The sequence below is a fragment of the Gymnogyps californianus genome, chromosome 6 (assembly GCF_018139145.2).
Source record: "Gymnogyps californianus isolate 813 chromosome 6, ASM1813914v2, whole genome shotgun sequence".
Taxonomy (NCBI): Eukaryota; Metazoa; Chordata; class Aves; order Accipitriformes; family Cathartidae; genus Gymnogyps; species Gymnogyps californianus.
In genome coordinates, this window is record NC_059476.1 from 22,556,956 (window position 1) to 22,576,652 (window position 19,697).

The following is a 19,697-nucleotide window of genomic DNA, read 5'->3' on the forward strand; positions in this document are numbered from 1 at the left end:
GGCCCAGAGCATCTCTGCGAGAGACGAAACGAACTCCCCAAGTGTTAATGACGGCACAGGGAGGGAGGCGATGAGGAAGTTCCCTGAAAGCAGAGGCCCTGGGGATGGGGCGGTTAGGTAAGGCAGGAGGATGCACCCTGCTACCCGGCATTGCTGGAGGCTCCCACCCTCACCTCCCGGCCTCTGCCTTCGGGCCTGGCTGCATGCCCGAGCCCGGCCCGAAGGGCGCGGGGCGATCGGGGCCGCTTGGGCTGGAAGGGAGGAAGGGCGGGGGAACTGCTGGAAGCCGAGAAGCGACCCAGGCCGCCCGGCGGAGGAGAGTGACGAAAGGGCCGCTTCCAGCCCCAGGCAGCGCGGGAGCGGCTGGGTGGCGGCAGGGGTTACCGGCAGCGGCGACTCGCGCGCTCCCGGCCCCGCCGCCAACAGGAGCTGTTGTTGTCGGGGGGACTTCAGGACCACCGGGCCCGCGCCGCCGCCCCGCCGGCAGGTGCGTGCGCGGGGCCGGGGCCGGGGATCGCGGCGGCCCCGCTGCCGGCCCGTGCCCGCCGCCGCCGCCGCCGCCGCCGCCCCTTCCCCGCGCCCGCCGCGCCGCCAAGCCGACCGGAGGGCGCCATCTAGGGGCCGCGGCGGGGAGCGCCGCCGCCGCCCCGCACCTGCGCCCGGCCGCCCCCTCCGCCCCTGCGCGGGGGGCGGCCCCGCCGCGGGCCGTGGACCCGGCTGCCCGGGAGGGGGGCGGAGGGGAGCGGCTGATAAGGGAGCACGGCGGGTGGGCGGGGGGCGCCGCGGGCCGGGCGCGGACGCGAGTGGGCGAGCTGCGGCCAGCGGGGCAGGGCCGCGGCGGTGAGGGGGGGGGGCACCCCCGGCCCGGCGGCGGGGCTGCCCGCGGAGCGCAGCGGCCGCTCGCCAACTTGGCGTCCGGCGGGAGTTCCCCGGGCGGGGCGGAGAGGCGCCTTCTCCAGCCGGGCGGCCGCGAACACCGCTCCTGACCAGGCAGCGGGGAGCCCCCACTCCCGTGGAAAATTCACGCTGCGTGGGGGTGCTGCCAGGGGCTGGCACTTGCGTTTCAGCTGTGCCCGCCGCGCCTCTCCGCAGCGCAGACCCGGGAGCTGATCGCTGTCTCACTTCACATTTAACCGTCGGTGGTGTCAAAAAAGAAGAAGAAAAAAAAAAAATTCCCTAAATCATCCTTTTTGCACACAAGGGAAAGAGAGAGGGGGGTGGGGGGAGAGAAAGATAAAACATCAGCTGAAGTGCCAAAATGATTTATGAGACAGTGGAAAATATTTCATAAAGATCTCTCGGAGATTCTTTACTTAAACCAGTTAGAAAACAAAGGGGCTGTTTCGTGACAGATAAGCAGAGGGATGGGGAAGGACGAAGGAGGAAAAGAGGAGAAGAAGAAAGTACATTTCAGGTGATGATAAACTCGCAGTCTGAAAATCAAAATTGAGCCCACAGCAATTTCTACCTTGTCTTTTTACCCTCAGTTATTACCCTAAGAAGGCGTTTCTCCCTTGCTCTGTGTTGCTTTCCTAGGTCAAAGCCACATCTACTTTAGCCGTAGACCTATTTGTGAAATAATTTTTAAATCCCACTCTAGTATTAAAAAAGGAAAAAAGCAGGAGAGATGTGGGAAGTGGGAGGTTGGTTTTGCTGTTATTTCCCCAAATGCGCGTGAGGGGAAACTTTGCAGTGACTGAAACGGGCCCAAGCTATTGGTGCAAGGAGGTGCAAGAAGCTCGCTCGCTCTTGCTTTCGTTCTCTTTCTTTCGTTCTCTTTCTCTTTCTTTCTTTCTCTCCCCCCCCCCCTTTCTTTCTCTCGGTCTCTCTAGCCTCTGTTTATTTTCTTTCTTTTCCTTCTTTATGTCTTTCTCTCTTGATCTCTCTCTCCTCTCTCCGTGTCTCTCCCTTTTCCTTTCTCTCTCCCCCTCACCTCCTTTCTCCCCTTCTCTCCCCGTCCGTTCCCACTCTAAGCCGCACGCCACGGAAGCCTTGACGTGTATCGAATCCCCCCCTCCCATTTCTCCCCCAGTAAAGTCTCCGGTGAAAAAAGCGCGGCGTGAGAAGGGAGACGAAACTACCAAGCCGCGTGTGCCTGCGTGTGCGTGTGTTAAATAAGGGAGTTAAAGATCCAGAGCCGCGAGTGACAACAAAGCGGGGCTCGCGTCCCTTCCCGCGGGCCGGGCAGGGGCGCCGCCGCCCCGCACACGCGTGGCCCGGGGCGCTCCGGAGCGCGCGGCCGGGGCTCCCCCGCCGCCGGGTCCCGAAGGCGGCGGCCCCCCCGCGCCGAGCGCCGCCGGCCCGGCCCTCCTCTCTCCTCTCCTCTCCTCTCCCCTCTCCTCTCCTGGCCGCGCTCGGCTCGGCGCGCTGGCGAATCAGAGAGTGTCGGAATCTATTGCCTTTGTCTGACAAGTCATCCATCTCCGGGGAGGCGGGCGGGGGGCTGAGGGCGCTGCGGCTTTTAGAGAGACACACACCGGGAGCGGAGGCTCCAGTCTCCGGCCCCGGCTCCTCGCAAGCACTTCCCACCTCGGGCGAAAAGTCCGCCGGGCGCCGGATCCTCCGCCCGGCCGAGAGGAGGGGGCGCGCCCGCCCGCCGCTCGCAGCTTTCCCGGGGATTGCTACTCCGCTTTGAACTTAAATGAACTAGCCCCGGACCGCGGGAGGAGGAGGAGGAGGAGGAGGGAGAGCCGCGTCCTCCTGCGCCTTCTGCCGCCTGGCCGCCGGCCGCACCTTGCTCCGGCACCCCCTCCCCGCCGCCGGGGATGCTCTGAGCCCTCCCAGCCATGACACCCACCTGCCCCCCGGCGCCGCCAGCCCCTCGCTCCCACGGACTCTGCTGACTCCGCCGGCCCCGCCGCCCCGGCCCCCCAGAGCCGGCGCAGCCCTCCCGCCCCCCGGAAAGTACTTCGCTCCCCGCTCCGCCGGGCAGGGGGGCCAGCGCACCCCGCCGCTCCCCTCCTCTCCTCTCCTTGTGTGTGTTTTTTTTTTTCTTTTTGGTTTGGTTTGGTTTGTTTTTTTGTTATTTTTTTTTCTCCCCTAAGTCTTGAAGTTGAGTTTTAGAGGCGACACGGCGGCTTCAGCCGATTTCTTCCCCTTCCTTTGCCTCCCCATGGATATGCACTGCAAGGCAGACCCCTTCTCAGCAATGCACCGTGAGTACTGGAGCCCGGCTCCTTCCGCTGCTCTCCCTCTTTCTCATCCCTCCATTCCTCCTTCCCCAACCATTCTTCCTCACCTGATCCTCCTCCAGGTCCATCCTTTCACCGCCAGCCTCTCCTCCCCTGGCCGAAACCGGGCTTAGAGGGGCGTTCAGAAGGCAGGACGGGCATCGCCGGCCCCGGCGGCAGAGCGAGGGTCCCGGGCAGCCCCGGGCCCGGGGGGGGGGAGCAGCAGAGCTCCGTGCCGGCGGCGGGGCGGGGGCCAGGACCCCCAGCCCGGGGGGCAGGGGGCTGTGTGCGGCTGTGCCTGCGCTGCGTGCCGCGTGTGTGCGAAAGAAAACACCCCCCGAACCAGATCTCTCCTCCGCAAAGGCACTTTCTCCATCGCCCCTCAGACAACACGAGTTCATTCCGACTGGTGTCAGCCCCGGGCTGGACCCTTCCCCTGTCCCTGCCCCGCCGGGCCAGGGCTTCCCGCACCCCTGCGTGGCTCTAAACCCCCAGTTTCCCCCGCGATCTGATGCTGTTTGCTCTGATTTCGGATTTCAGTGGCAGAGAGGGGAGACGCCAGTTTCAAATTAATGGCGGGTTGGTCGGTGGCCGTTCCGTGCTTCGGTTTGGTTTGATTTGGTGAAAGGTTGTGCTGCGGAAAAAAATAGGACAATTGTATGGCTGGGAGATCTGGCGGCTTCGGAGGCTCCCAAGAAGTCACGATCCCTCCTGGTTTATTTACCAGATCCCCGGTGTGCATTTTAAACGCATTCCTGGCACAGAGGAAAGTGCCTTCGTGATATATTTTCACTTTAAGGAACCTTTCTCTAAGAGCGGGACGAAGGAAAGCGAAAAGACCCCTTTACCAGGGACTGTAACAAGGAATTTTCGGGGATTTTAATTTCACCGCACGGAGGGGAAATAATTCCGAGATTTAAATTAAAGAAAAAAATACAAATAGAAAGCCGAGATTGAGAGCATCTTGAGTCAGGAAATGAATAATTAAGAGCAATTTGTAACTTTTGACACCGAAACTTTTGAGGACACGCCCTGCCCGCTGCATAAAAACAAACCGAAAAGATATAAAATGGAAATACTTGAAGTTTAAAAAATCCCGATTTTGCCGTGAGAAGGAAGGCGCAGAAATACAAACCCACGATCAGATCCCTAAACGTGGATGTAGGTAACCGTCTTCCTGTTTCCAAATTAATGATTTCCAGGGTACACTGCTTAAAATGTAGGGTTTAATTTTCGAAGACCTTTCGCAGAAAATAGTCCGTGCAATTAGACGTTATTTTTAGTTTTCATCGGTGCGACCTGCTTTCAGACGCGATTGCAGCAGTTCTGCCTCCGGTACGATCCGGAACATGTAGGCAGCCGAAAGAGGCATTTCACTGTCGCTGATTTTTTAAAAACTCCAGTGAGATTCGTGAACAATTTTGGCTTCCGATTAAAAAAAAATAAATAAAACCAACATCTGATTTGTTCCCTAAAGTGTATTTCTAGAGCTACAGACCTAGATATTAGTACGCAATTAAAATACATACGGGCGCGGGCTCCTGACAGACACACAGAGACAGCAAAACACGATGTGGACGAAAGCGGTACGACCGGCTGGGTATCTGTACATACAGACGCCGGCACTCACGCGGATAAATACACGTAAATATCTTACTGCTCTGATAGAAATAACCTTAGAAAACCACGGGACAGAGCAAAACAAACTCGTGTGAAAAATATCCGGGCTGCAATAATTTGAATTATTAATTTTTAATCTTTTTTGCATCTGTTGCCTTTTAATACTTTGTAACGCGAGTTATAAAAGGTGTTTTGAATTATTTATCATGGAGTTGCCGAAGAAATTGCTGTCTTGTAACTTTAGAGGCAACATGTGCAGAAGGGGTTCTGAACAAATGAAGAAAACACACAGCAACATATACCCGCGGGTTTTAGTGGCGGAAGATAAATGTCCCCCCTCCCCTCTGAAACCCTAAATACGCTTTAAGAAAGACTAGCAAAAGGACGCAACAAATAACCCCGGCTCACCGGGGAAGGGACGGGGAAGCCAGCCGGCGCCCTGGCCGAGGCGGCTGGGAGGGGATATGTGGAGGTGTAACTGAAGGGGTGGGGGAGATGGAAAAAACTCTATTTGTGCGAAAGGACTTGGATCGATCGCAGGGCAATGAGAGTTTCCACTAAGTTCAGAGCCAATAAGTCAGTGTCAGAAGCAGGGGAGAAAAAAACCTCAGCGAAAATACAAACAGATCATTTTTCAGCAAACTGTAAAACGAACTAAGATCTCTTGGCGAGGAAGATACAGAAGGTTAGGGTTGTGTGAAAGGAAAGCTTTAATACAGAGTGCACTCCACAGCTATATCAGCGGGATATTCCGGAGATAGAGACACCCAGGTAGCAGCGCCAGCGAAGCTGTACCGCCTGCGAGCGTGCAGCTCCCCACACGCCCGGGCACAGGCGAGCTGCTCCCGTCTCTAACGCGGACCACCCCAGGTGCCAGCGGTTCGCAACCGCCTGTCTTGCCGAGTCCCAAAAGGAGGTATTTCCCTTTATTCCCGTCACTCCGTTCCTCCTGCCCACGCTTAGCAGGTGCATACTTATTTTTTCCCCAAGTTATTTCTCGAAATGGAGAAAGACAGATCGGAAAAAAGCGACCCTAGCAGTCCTATCTGAGAGCGAGCGGGGTCTTGCCTGGAGAGGGGGGAACAGAGAAAAACGGAGCATTTTAAATTCTCCCTGAATTAGATTGGGGGGAGGGGGGGGGGAGACGGAACCGTGCGAGTCTGTTAGATTAATTTTTTTTTTACTGGAGGATTTTTCCTTTAAAGATCGAAAGCTGAGGAGAGAGAGGGTCTCTCTGTAAACGAACACCGGCCGCGGGACACAAAATATTTTCTTTCTCTCTCCCTCCCTCTCCCTACATTTCTTTCCCTTTCTCTTTTTCCCCCCGAATCCCTTCAACTCGCATCCGAAAATAACGGGAGAGGACGCGTTGCATGGGGGACATGCCGCGGGGTGAGGGAGGGCGGGGTTCGCGAGTAACTGTAATTGACAATGTGATAGAAAATCGTGGAAAGAAAATGAAAGGCGAGAGGAAAAGCCCCAGAGTAGAGAGAAGGGGGACTGCGGCAGGGTCCGCCCGGAGCCGCTAAGCAGCTGAGCTCCGGAGTTTGGGAGCGCATCTCTCCCCAGCTCTTGGGAGAGGAGCCGGCGCGGGCACTGCCTCCATCCTCGCCCCACCACAATGGCCCTGAGAAGCCGCCGCTCCGGCGTCCCGGGCGGGGACCGCGGGAGGGAGAGGTGCTCTCCGGCCCGGGGAGGGGAGACGGCGTTCGGCCGGGGGACAGTCCCCGGCTAGCCTCCGGCTCGGGAAAATTCACTCTGCCTTCTCTTTCCTTCCCATCTTTCCTCCTTTCTCTTTCTTTCTTCCTTTCTCTTTTCTTTCTTTCTCTCTCGCTCTTTTCCCTCTTTCTTCCTTTTTCTTTCTCTCTTTATCTTTCCTTCTCTACCTTTCTTTCTCTCGTTATCTTTCTCTCATTCTCTTTCTCTTATTCTCCCTGTTTTTTCCTCTTTCCTTCTCTCTTTCTCCCTTTTTCTCTTCTTCTCTCTCTCCCCCACGTCTTGTTCCCCCCTCTCGACCCCCCGCCATCACCTCCATCCATCTGTAGTGACTGGAGATTTTGCAGTACGAGTGGCAAAGAATCCACGACTAACGGTGTGTTTCTGGTGTGCGTGGGTTGTTGTGTTTTTTTTATTTCTCTTTCCCCAGCAGGGCACGGGGGTGTGAACCAGCTCGGGGGGGTGTTTGTGAACGGCAGGCCCCTACCTGACGTGGTGAGACAAAGGATAGTGGAGCTGGCTCACCAGGGGGTGCGACCCTGTGACATTTCCAGACAGCTGCGGGTCAGCCACGGTTGTGTCAGCAAGATCCTGGGCAGGTAAGGAAAGAGGCAGCTCCTTCCCCTCCCCTGGGACGGCAACGGTGCATCCCTTCCCCGCTCCGGTGTGACCTCCCGCCCTTCCCGCGGCGCCGGGCTCTCCCCGCCACCTCCCCGAGCGGCCCCGGCACCTCCGCGCCGTGGGAGCCCGCGGCTGAAAAGGGCCCCCTCCTGCAGCCGGCAAGGACGTGCTCCGCACCCCCCCGGCGGTGTTCGGAAACTCCTGGGAAGACAAACAATTTGCGAGGGGTGGGCGGGAGGGCGGGAAAGAGAAGGGACGGGGGGAGAAAAAACGAAAGAACGACAAAAAAAACCCCAATAACAACAACAACAACAATCCCCCAACTCACAACAATCCGTGAGCGGCCTTAGCAAATACACGGGTAAAGAAACAAACAACGGGGCAAATAAATAAATAAATACCCGCGGTCACCGATCGCCGCCAAATGTGGTGTGAAATATCCCCAGAGGCAAGCCGGGGGGGGACCCGGCGCCCCCGGGCCCGGCCGCTCGGATGCGGAGCGGTGTCAGCAGAGCCCCAGACGCCTGTGCGTGTGGTGTGTGTGCGCTGCCGTGCCCTCTGCAAAGGACGGGTCAGAGCCGGTGCCGCGAACAGAGCTAATGGCCAGCGGGGAGATGGGCTGGAGCTGCCCCGTACGAGCACCCGCTTCCGAGGGACCCGGGGGGGAGGGGACGGGGGGGGGAATAAACCGCTCTCCCGCACCCACAGCCCTGCCAGCGCCCCGAGCCGGGAGAAGCCGGCTGGGAGAGCCGGGGGCGGGGGGGGGGGTGGGGGGGGTGAGCCCGGCACTGCCCGCTCCCCGCGCCCCCTCCTCGGCCGCCCGGCCCGGCCCTGCGGTCGGCGGGCTTCGCCTCCGGCCGGCCGCATCGGGGCGAGGGTTTCTGTTTTTGTTTCCCGATCCCCGGGCCTGAAACGAGTGTGTGCGTGTAAGGCGGGGGAAGGGGGAGGCAGCGAACAGCCCAGCGCCCCTCGCTTCTCACACACAAAAAAAAAGGGGGGGGGGGGAGGAAAAAAAAAGGAGAGCGGGAGCGAGCCCTGGAGAGGAGAAGGGACTCCCCCCAGCCCCATCCCCAGGCGGCCCGGCGCCCTGCGGAGCCGCGCCATGCGGCACCCGAGCCGCCGCGGCCCGACGCCGCGCACCGGCGGGCCGAAGCCGAGGTGGGGCGCGGGGCCGGGGTCCGCGGGGCGCTCCGAGAGGCAGCCGGGCACCGGGTGCTCGGGGACGGCGTGGCTGTTCCGGGCACGGCAGGTCACTGACCGTCCTTTGTGCAGGTATTACGAGACGGGGAGCATCAAGCCCGGCGTGATCGGCGGCTCCAAACCCAAAGTGGCGACCCCCAAAGTAGTGGATAAAATCGCCGAGTACAAGAGACAAAACCCGACAATGTTCGCCTGGGAGATCCGGGACAGGCTACTGGCCGAGGGCATCTGCGACAACGACACGGTCCCCAGCGTCTCCTCCATAAACAGGTAAGAGCAACCCCGCAGCCCTGCTCGCGGCCCAATCGCCTCTTTACGGCCCCATAAAATCCTTCTCAACAGCGCGGACGGCCCAGTCCTTCCGCGGCCAGGGTAAACCCAGCCTGCTCCAGTCTGGTCCAGGCCCCCGCCCGCAGCGGGACCCCTGGGCATGGCCCGCCAGCGCCCGGCCCCGGCCCAGCGGGCGCTCCCCGGCCCCCCGTGCCCCCCGAGCCCAGTCCCGGGCAGCGGGACCGGAGCCGGCTGCCCCCCGCCGAGGCCCGGGCAGCGGAGGAGCGGCCCTGCCCCGGGGCTCGCTGCTGCACGCCGCAGGGCTGCAGCTTGCGCCGGCCGCCTGGCCCGGGGCGGCCCGGGGCGGGCAGCGCTGCTGCGAGAGCAGATGAGCTCCCCGCCGAGCAGCCCGGCGGTGCCGCAAGGCTTGGGGGCTGTTCGGGCTGGCAGGGTGACGGGCGGCGGAGCCGGGTTTTCCCCTGTCCCTCCAACACCCCTCCCGGGGTGTAAATGACCGCCAGCCTTGCCAGGGTATTAGGGCTCCGAGCCGAAAAGCTGCCGTTATCCGCTGCCAAGCCGGGCTCACAGTCCCGAGCCGCTGAGTGCTGGAGGAAGGCTTCCCGTGCACCCACTCCCCCCGGTTCACTCCTCATCGCTAGCCCGAGGGAACGGCTAAACTTGCAAGGCGGTCCCTTCCCCCGGCTGGGGAGCGCTGCTCCCTGCGGTCCCTGCGGCTCCCGGCTCGGGCTGATCCCTGCCCTCGCAGGAGGCTGGGAAGCTGCCGGATCGATTCAGCACTAGCGAAGAATTTCCCCCCATCTCCTCCCCCAGCTGCTAGGGCGCGACTTTTGTTGGTGGAGGGACTCAGATTTGGTCTCAGGTTTGAGGTGACAAAAATAACCATATGACAGGCAAAAAAAAAGGATCGATGCAGGAGAAAAAGGCCGGTGATAGATGTAATCAGGTACTAACACACTGCAAAGCGCTCAGACTGTTCACATGCCTGCACATTCAAACGCAACATACATCAGATCTTCACACTTTGGCAACACACAACATTCTTACGCACACAGTAATTACGCTGTTCTAGTATAATGTATGTACAGATACCTTGACTATGCCCACAGAAATACAACCTCTAGGAACAGAGTAACACAGGGATATTTGCAAAGGGTACATCTATGGGCATGAAATACCTCACCGACAGTAAGAATACATGAAATTTTGCACGCAATCCCAAATATACGGCGCTTCCCACTCAAATAAATGTATATAGGGTATATGTAAATATGCATGCAGGCTTTTGTAGTGTCTGCATAGATAAAAACGCACAAGTCAGTATATTGGCCCTTTTGATATATAACAAGTTCAGCCAGATTTTTTTTTTTAAACCTGGTGTATTTATAGCAAGGGAAGCAAAAAATAAATAGCAGGGAAAACGCAGTGGTATTTTTTGTCTTGCGCTTTTCATGGCAGATTTATCAAAATATGTCTAATAACTCAGACTGTGTATTTCTAAATCTGGCATCCTATATAAATGGGTTTTAATATTTTGCAAATGATATGGAATTATCCCAAATCATCTTGAAAACAGCAGGTAGAATTAGCTAGTGGAATGTACCTTGGCTAAGAAAGATTCCCTCAGACACACTGTCTCTGTAATATACTGCTAGGCTACCCTAGGAAATTATCCCTGTGTGTGCCATCTGTATTAAAATGGTTATTAAGTTATGAACAGGGTAACATAATACTGATCGGCTAATTATACACCCTCCTAAAAAACCTCCAGGTCTCTGTTACTCTCTCAGTCAGGTATTGAAATAATAACAGTTTGACATTCAGACACCTTACAAAGGCAGCTGCGGAAGGACAGCCAGCTATCCCTGGGAGGAATTAAGCTGGTGCTACAGAAGTCCAGAGGAACGGCTGTGGGCTCTTCGGAGGAATAGCATATACAGACCCGACACACATGTATACTTCGGCTAGCTCAAGGGATGTTAGCATCCAAATGTCACTGAAGTCTCAGCCTTCTGCCTGCTGGACCCGCCGCCTCGTGTCTGGGTTGCGATGTCCTGGGCAGAAGGCTGAGTGCCAGGTTTTGCTCCTACCTTTGCTACCAGTTTGCAGCAGGGCTTTGGGGATTTTGTACCTCAGTTTCCCCACCCTGGAAATGAAAACTGATCCTTCTCAGAAGGAGGTGCGAACAGATGTCAGTTAGATTGCGCTTATAAAATGCTTTGTGAAGGACAAGTGCTCTGTAGCTGCTAAGTATTATTATATTAAAGAGGCTCAGCTGTGACCCACCATGTTTGATTCATAACTGCGATGGCATTTGGTGTAGTCACCAAGGCACAAGAGCATTTTGGCTTCATATAATTAATTCTTTCCCCATTCCTTTTAAAAATTCAGGCCCAACTTCCCACTGTTCACCTTTGTATGAGGCTCCCCAAAACTCACATCTGTGAGGAAGTGAGCCCATCACATCACAGGCCATAAAATTTGCAAGTCTGTGCTAGGCAAGAACAGGACAGCGAACTGGGAAAAAATTGCAGCGGAATAGGAAATAGCAAGTATATAAGGGCCTGATCCTGGTGCCGCGGAGAGTAGCATGAGCTTCATCGCTCCAGGGACTTTTGTCACTCCAGCTCACAAAACTCACAAAACACAAAGAGGGGACTACGTTCACAATTTAAATGTACATTTTTCTCTCTCCCATTGTCAAAATACGCATATAGAATTGGGTCAATCCTTTGTAACAGCACATCCCTTACCTGCGGTACGATCACAAATTGGAGTTAATCTAACACTCCGAGTCTCTGAGCAGCTTCAGATAGATGACAATTTTAAAAACCAACCTTCTAGAAATATCTGTCTTCTTATTTTTGCAAAATGCGGAGTTTCCAAAGCAAAATGTGCATTGGCCCAGTGTCCAGAATTGTTAGAGCTACATCCATGAGCAGTTTAACATCTTGAGACTATAAGCGAGGCGGTTACAGAAATAGAAGTTACCTATGTCCCTAGATAGACTGTGAATACTGCACTTCAGAATGGAGATCTCCCCATACATGGAAAAAAATTACTTTTGGTTATTATAAGATTCTCTAAAAATGTATTAATTACATTTTATTTTCTTTCTTTCTGGGGATTAGTCTAACATTAACAAAGGTTTTTGGGTGAGAGACTACAAAACAACGCAGTTTCAATTCCATTATTAAAGTCTCCCTAAAACATTTTTAAAATCTATTTTCCATTAATTATTTTTTGCGATACATGAATTCTATGTGCCTACATTGCACTGATCTGTCAGTGTTGCACTGAGAATATCAGGACACATTTGGGACGACATGTAATTCAGTATTGAGATTTATCAGAAACTTGTTCCTAGCAAACTCATGCAGATAAAGGCTAGATACAAACTCTGGTGAAAAACATGACTTAACTACCCTGTCAAGATTCAGGAAAAAAAATAAAGTCTTCTGCTATGCGGTAGTTTTCCTTTAATTATGGCAAAAAAAGTCTAGAGAGTATACTAGTTAATAAGCAAAGTGCACCAGAACTGACAGGATCAAGACAGAGCAGTTATCTCTGCACCGGGAGCTTTCCTGTTCCCACTTCATACATTAGGTACTATGCAGTGTAAACCTATTGTGTATGTGTAGGCATACACACATCTATATATGCATATATGTAAACACACACACATATACACAGTGCATGTGATTGAGAAGCAGGCAAGTGACAGAAGCTTTTAATTCTTTGGTAAGCAATTAATGCTTACTTTAAATCACTTGAGCACCTTGCTTCTTGAGCACCCTGCCAGCCTGAACTTTTCCATCTATCATATGACTATAAACGAGTTATCTTTGGTCACTTTGGGTTAGAATATTTCAACTGGATTTAGGCACTGCTGTAAGCCTTGCAGCAGTCTCCTAAGTATGAACTTGGAGGCGCATCTTAATGAGAATTTTTCCTTTGTTTTGCGGCACATACAGTTAGCCTAAGAACACAGGTTTCATGAGATAATAATCACCCCAGAAAAATCTTTTGAATTAGACAGTGTACTTTAGTAGGAACAGGACGGAGCACATCACAGACGCACATTCACGGTTACGCAGCAAGTGATGCAGTGGACATTGTCGTTTAAGCATTATTTCCTGCTGCTCTTAAATTAATGAATTCCTTACGGGTCCAGAAAGGCAAAGCAAAACACCCCCCCCCAATTTGTCCTTCTATCCCAGCTCCCCTGCGGCTGGGTTCAGTACTAGGCACTCCCAGTTAGTCCTTATCCAAGGAATGCCGAAGCCAAAGCATCACTGAGGTCGGCCAGCCTTCTGGATACGCTTCAGACCCTGAGTTCCTGAGAGTAGACCTAACTAATACCCCATGGCAGGCAATAGAGTTTAGTGGATATATGATCTCAGTCAAGCCGGTAGATGTTTTTTTCAATCTTCTTTTAGGTATTGGGTATACATTAATTTGTAGTGTTAAGTGCTTGGTTTGGGGAGATGTTTCCTGTTTCATTATATAACAATTGGCTAATGATTCCTAGTTAAAGTCTCCAATAATGATGTGCTCTTTAAAAATACTTATGGAAAGACACACACATTGATTCAGGCTATAATGACCAGTGAAATATACTTGTACATTGAAATATTATTGAGCATGTGGCCAATTTCAGTAGCCGTGGGCAGACCTGTAGTTTAGAGCAAAGAATGGCATATTAGGAGATCAGATTTCTCTTACCAGTTCTGCCATTAACTTTCTGGTTGATCTTGGGCAGGTCACACAGACTCCTTACGAGGCTGCTTTGCCATCTGTAAAATGAAAATAACAGTATTTAGTTACCTTTGTAAAACTCAGTGTGACCTTTCACTAAAAATGCCCATGGAGTTCAACACGTAATGAGAAAAAGTTCAAAACTGGAGCTAGGTTGTTTTACATCAGCTGAGGCTTTAGCCCACGCAAGGGAGATAGAATTGAACAGAATCTTGATTGAGGTAAACGTAACGTCTCAAGACAAACAATCGAGTCTGGCAAGAGGCAGGCGTATTAGGGCAGGGGCTGTGTCATATGCGGAAGAAATCAATGTTATGCAAACAGAGCTTTCTGAGTCATTCTCGCTAGCCTCGCTTGAGAATTTCCCCAAAGGACACCCCGGCCAAAGTCACTGGTGAATCTCTCCCTGTCTTTCCCACCAAACAAATCTGCAGTTCTTGGAGAACAGGTAATGAGTCTAGGGAGAAGTTGGAAGAGTACAGAGTATCTCTAATGGCAGCTTGTTCATAGTGACCAAAAGTAGTGACAACTGCAAGGCCTGCAGTGAACACGGGATGAATTGCACAGTTTTAACCGGCAAGCGTGTGTGTGTCACACAAACCTACCACCATCATCAGTATTTAGTAGCCACAAGTCAGTTTTCTCGAGAGGCCGAGGATTAGACTGGCCGTGTAGACTGGATTCGCCTCTGACTGCCAGTGTGTTGGTGCGAGGCAGGGGTGAAGAAAATTGTCCGACAGTACCCAGCAGGGTTTACCAGGTCTCATAACCTGGCACTTCTTAGCGCGCACAGAACAAACTCGGGATCCTAGCAGGGATCCTCTCCCTTAGTTGATGCTGAGTCTAAGGTTCCCATGCAATTTCGTGCACCAGGGCATGCTCTCAAGGTAGAAGACTTCTACTGTCAGTTGCTTTCAGCTGGGCAAAGAAAGCGATTGGGTCACACAGGGCTTCATTACAGGGAATATACCCCTTTAAATTCAGATTCTTTTCCATCAGACACAAACTTGGTATTATCTTCTTTTTATCATTGCAAATAAAGGACAGGCTCATAAAGCAGAGGTTACAGACAATGTTACTGCAGCTGAAAGAGTAAATGAATGCTCACAGCATTTCTCTTTGTCTTATTCCTCATATCTGGCCACTGGAAGGTTGTATGGTGGGAACTACAATAAGCTAGCCGCATTTTTTCTAATTTTCATATTGCAGAGATATTAGCTCAACAGAGGCAGTTAGCAAGTAAAATTGGTTGTGCCTGGGAAGTTTTGAGCTCCCTGTTCCGTGAACCTCGAAGTTCAGAACCACATCGGTCTCTTTATCACCTAAAAATCCCAGCCCTTCCTTTTTGTATAGATGTACAGAAAGCTTGATTTTTGTTGGACGTTAAACATTTTCAAGCTTTTGCATCTAGTGAATGATTGCTGCATTCTGCCATAGAGGTAGCTGCATTTCAGTGCTGGGTGAGTGAGTCTTATGGAGCTAAACCTCATTTACCAGAATCACTATTATGTGAAAAAACTCGTTTGACTTTGGGAGAAAAGAGGAGAAAATACAAGTGGCTTGGCCAAGCAATGACGAAGTGGTGAGAACAATATAGTGATCTGAAGGGCACAATCCCTCCAACAGGAAAGGAATTATTCACATTTAAACAAAGCAGTATAACCAGGAGTGCAGGGAGGGAAATAAGAAAGGAAACATTTAAATAGTAGCAGAAGGTATCCCCTGATAGGGAGGTGCATTAGGTTGTGGAATTGCATCCCATAGGAATTCCTGATTTCTTGGAATATATATAACTAGATGGCATTAATAACAAGCAAACATACAATAAAAAATAATCTTGCGTTGGCTAGAGAGATAGATAATGCTCTAGCAGGCCAGTTGGACCCTTTATGATATGATGACATGACGCACTGTCCTGGTTTCGGCTGGGACAGAGTTAACATAACAAAACAAAGTCGTGTTTTCAGCTGTGTATCAAATATCCCAAAAACCCCATCTCTGATCCTAAAGCCCATTCAAACAAAAGATTTCCATATTACTTGAATAACAAGATATGACTTCAAAACGGTTGAACAAGGCTGAGCTTCACTTAGATTCCATGGTCTTTAATTAAGGCATGTTGAAATTCAAATGGAGTTCAGGCTCTCTACTTATAATCAGCAAAATATTTAGGGATCCCACTTTTGGGGAGGGTCTCTATAAATGGACAGGTAGAGACTTCCAAAAGCATTTGTCATTGGCGTGACATCCGTGCAGCTAACGAGGGCTTTAGGAAATCCCATCTGTGTGTAGATGGCTCTGATGATGATTACTACTCATGAAAGTGTCAGAAAGGTTTGAGTTTTTCTCCCAAATAATCATTCTTTAAACTGAGAGCTAACGGGAATAAGGATTTTTCCGCTGTACTCCCAATTAATCTATTGGAGCCTATACACGCATGGCCGTATTTACCAGTCCCAACTGTTCAAAAATGCCAAGGCAGAGCCTAAATCATGCAATTGGCATAAAAATCATGAGTACTTGTAACACAACGTGGGTTTGTTTTTACTTGTTTTCTCTTTTCTACCCTAAATTTTTAACGGGATTTGGATATCTGACTCCCATTAAACAACTTTAAAAACACCTTAACAATGCAGTCCTTTGAGTCTTCAGAGAGCCGACAGGGCCCTTTTTAAGCCCCCACAAGCACTGGAAACATACTTTATTAAATGAGAACTGAAATTCTCATGCTATCACTTGACTAGAGGAGCTGGAAAACCCACAACAAACGCTGTTAGGCTTGTGATGAAATACTAGACAGTATGATATTCAGCGCTAGCCTCCAATTTTCTCTAGTGCCAGTAACTGAGAGCTGATTTTGTAGCACTTACATGGCTATCTACCCAGCTGAAAATCACAAATCTAATCACTTGGTTTCCAAACTCCTCAGAGTGCATTTACAAATATTCATTTCCAATCAATTTGCACCTGCTAATATTTCTCAACGCTCACATGTGATGACAGACTCAGAAGCAACGCTGGTGCTTACTATTTCTATTGCAATAGCATAAAGAGGCTCTGTGCGTAGATCACAGCCCATTGTCCAAAACAGGCACAGCGTAAATAGGAATCTTTTGAGAGGTTCTTTTAGAAAATCAGTATACGCACACGTCTTTCTTTACACCATCCCCTTAGCTTGTACTAGGCTCATAATTCAGACAGTCCTCAAGGTTTCAGGGATCCTGAAACAAACATCTTTGTCTGTTATAGGAAATGAGATCTGGCCAGGGCTCACCCACCAAGCCCAAGCCTAGGTAAAAGGCAGAGCAAAACTGGAGAGCCCTCTTCTTTGGGCTCACATCTGACAAGACGGAGGCTGAATGCTAGCTAGACTGCGACAGCCTCCCCCCTCTTCCCCGATAAGTAGCCATATAAATAAATAAATAAACAGCATCCTAACTGCACTGAGAACTCAATAAAACAATCACATCAAATATGAGGAGGTATAAATCTCATGTCTGCACAGGTAACCCACTCAATTGCTTTTATTATGGCTCAGCCTGACTCCATTTATTACCATCCGTGGCCTGGGTGAAGGATGTTTGCATGGAGGGTGGTCTCCTGGTGAAATCCTATCCCTGGAGCAGTGACAATCAGCCCACACAGAGGTGGATTTTGGTGGGGAGACCAAAGGCAGATCCATCTGTCTGCATGAAAACCAATCAATAACCCTGTAACTAGACCCTTTGTCGCTGGGAAATGGACAACACAATAGTTAATCCTGGAGCCATAGGAGAGGAATAGTTGTGGTTGGGGTATGAAAAATGACAGGATGTATGCATGAAGTGTTTGAGACATATGGACAGAGTATGTCTGTCCATATAGATATTGAGGAGGAGTGATGGGATAGGAGGAGCGTAGAGGGTACATTTATATATATAGTAGGCAAATTTGAAAAGTTGATGTGTTCAGAGGTGGGTATGGGGAAGGAAAAAGCTGAGTTATACTGCGTTTTTTATAGGACATGTATACGGGGACTGTGAGTGCAATGCAGATAGGTACCTTTGGGGAAACGAGCCTGCTGGTTGGATACTACATATGAGTATATCAGTATATGGTAGGGAACATGTATCTCTGGGTAGGCACATAGATGGCGACACAAAATGCTGGTAGGCTAAAGGAAGCATATGCAGGAGTTTGATGTGGTTGGGGAAGGATATTCCTTTGTCCCCTGTCTGGCTTGGGATTTATGTGTGTACTAGTTTTGACAGAGAGGAGGAAGAGTGATGTGCCAAAAGCCTGAGCTAACGGACTGTGAGTTCACAGACACGCTTCCCAGAAAATGCTATGTGTGAAACATTTACCCAAACCTCACTGTTAAATCGGGAAGGGAGATTCTGGTGGCTTGTCTCTGCCTGTATGAAAAATAGAAATAGGACATTTCTTGCGGCTGTCATCCCCTAGCTCTGCTTTTCCTGTAGCATTTCTAAAATCTGCACAGTGTATTGCTCCCCACGCTGCTAGCAACTCCCCCAACACACGCACACATGCATACACACAGAGATATGCTGGAGTTTGCCTCTATTAATTCTGCAGGGTCCAAGGCACAGGGTTAAATGTCCATGTCTGGTTGGGAGGCAAATTGCATCAAGAATAGCGATCAGCTCTGCTCAAAATGCCCATCACTGTATTTCAGTTGAGAGGGGTGGTATCCATGTTTTGCAAGGCAGTTTGATGTCTGTTCGTTAATTTGTAAAAGCAAAAGCAGAGACTGTGACCAGATGACAAAGTCACAAAAGAAACCCTCACATATCTGTCAGACAGGATGCCCTGCACCACCTCTAGTTTCAGGGTAGTTTGGATGGTTCTGGCAACAATAACAGTACCCATTTCTTTGGTCAGGGAGGGTTAATATCCCAGCCCTTCGATGCCCGGAACTAGCCCTCATTTTCTTCAAGCTGGGCTGAAATATGAGGGCAACCTCATTACCCCACTGCCCATTTTCAAGCTCTCACTTTAAAATTGTGATAGAGTCTTTGGGCACTCACATTTGGGCACTTCGTAAAGGGACTATTGCCTTTCAACATACTCATGTTTCTTTAAAACTGCTTTTAAGAACAATTTTTAGTCATCTTCCTTTAAAAAGAAAGACCACAGCACAATGTAGCTACGTAATAGTGCCTGCTGTTAATATTTGCCTAAATTTAGGCCCCTTCTTGGTTGTTTAAATTTAGACTTTTGAGCTTGAAAACTTATACATTTATACATAAATTATACATACACAAAAAATATATACACACTTATTTATAAAGTCAATATGGAAGGGAGGAGATGTAGAAGAGAAGAGGAAAGGAAGGAATAGTATTTCTGAAGAAAACGAGATCATGTTTGCATACTGAGTGCATAGGAGAAGTTTATTTCTGGGACGTGCTACGTACAAATGGGCCAAGGCTGTGCAAGCAGAGGCAGAGTGGGAAATGTGCAATGTCACGAATTCCCTCTCTCTACGGAACAAACAGCAAATTTAGAGTTTTAAAGAGACAATGTCTGTGGTGCTGTCTCTGGCAGCCAGCCAGCCACAACAGGATGCTTCCAGAGTCGGTGGAGAGCAGAGCTGGGTGGGGTTGGGAGAGGAAAGGGCAAGAGATAAGGATGGAGTGAAAGGCTAAGGCAGATTTGACTTGGATAGCGTCAAAACCAGACCTGCTGTGGTTTTACAGAAGGCAGTCTTGGCCACTGTGCCAAACAAGACACAGAGTCATTCAGTATTGACATCCAACTCCCTTACGTGGCTTTAACAACTTCAGGCTACATGTGTGCCTGAGTCGGGGGTCTGTGCATATGGAGGCAGCCAGGATGGGGACAGAGTAAGTGTACCTGGCTGTGTGTGGATTCTTGTGAGGTGCACAAACTGGAGAGGAGGGAGGAACTGCATGGGTGAGTTTGTATGCTTGCGCATGAGAGAGCATGTGTAAATTTGTAAAAAGATGACTGCCATGATTCTAACCCCCTTTTGCGGATTACATGAATTTTTGTGACCTGCAAATATTTAAAGAAAAATACATGCCTATGGGTGACCCCCCTATGGGTTTGGTGCCCAGTGGGCAAAACTAGCAGAGCTGGTGGCACAGGGAGACAGGAAATGGAAGGGAGTGTGGCCCATTTCAGGTGGATGTGTATAGAAGGAAATGCCCCTGGCACAGTGAAAGGCAGGGGATAAAGTGATCCTGGGGAATACAGTCTTTAGAAGAGTGCAAGAGGAGGGTGCCAGCCCCGTAAACGAAGCCTTTGTACTGCTTAGAGCACCACCTTTCCGAAATGAAAGCACCTTCTGCACCACTTGAA

General features: G+C 50.9%; 1 protein-coding gene and 1 long non-coding RNA gene across 5 annotated transcripts in view; one reads left to right on the top strand and one right to left on the bottom strand.

The window, feature by feature from the left end:
• Positions 1-3,097: 3,097 nt before the first annotated feature.
• PAX2 (paired box 2) overlaps positions 3,098-19,697 on the top strand; it is an 85,639-nt gene continuing 69,039 nt past the window's right edge. For 2 of the 4 annotated variants that reach the window (XM_050898646.1, XM_050898647.1), the window contains exons 1-3: positions 3,113-3,155; positions 6,940-7,105; positions 8,400-8,597. In XM_050898646.1, coding sequence (XP_050754603.1) covers positions 3,113-3,155; positions 6,940-7,105; positions 8,400-8,597 — 407 coding nt within the window. Of the gene's footprint in view, positions 3,156-6,936; positions 7,106-8,399; positions 8,598-19,697 lie in introns of all 4 variants that reach the window. The other 2 variants (XM_050898648.1, XM_050898644.1) reach the window with 2 other exon arrangements.
• The window catches only part of LOC127017539 (uncharacterized), a 184,286-nt gene continuing 177,946 nt past the window's right edge, over positions 13,358-19,697 (bottom strand). The window contains exon 3 of the long non-coding RNA XR_007766612.1: positions 13,358-13,411. This is a non-coding gene — a long non-coding RNA (uncharacterized LOC127017539). The remainder of the gene's footprint in view (positions 13,412-19,697) is intronic.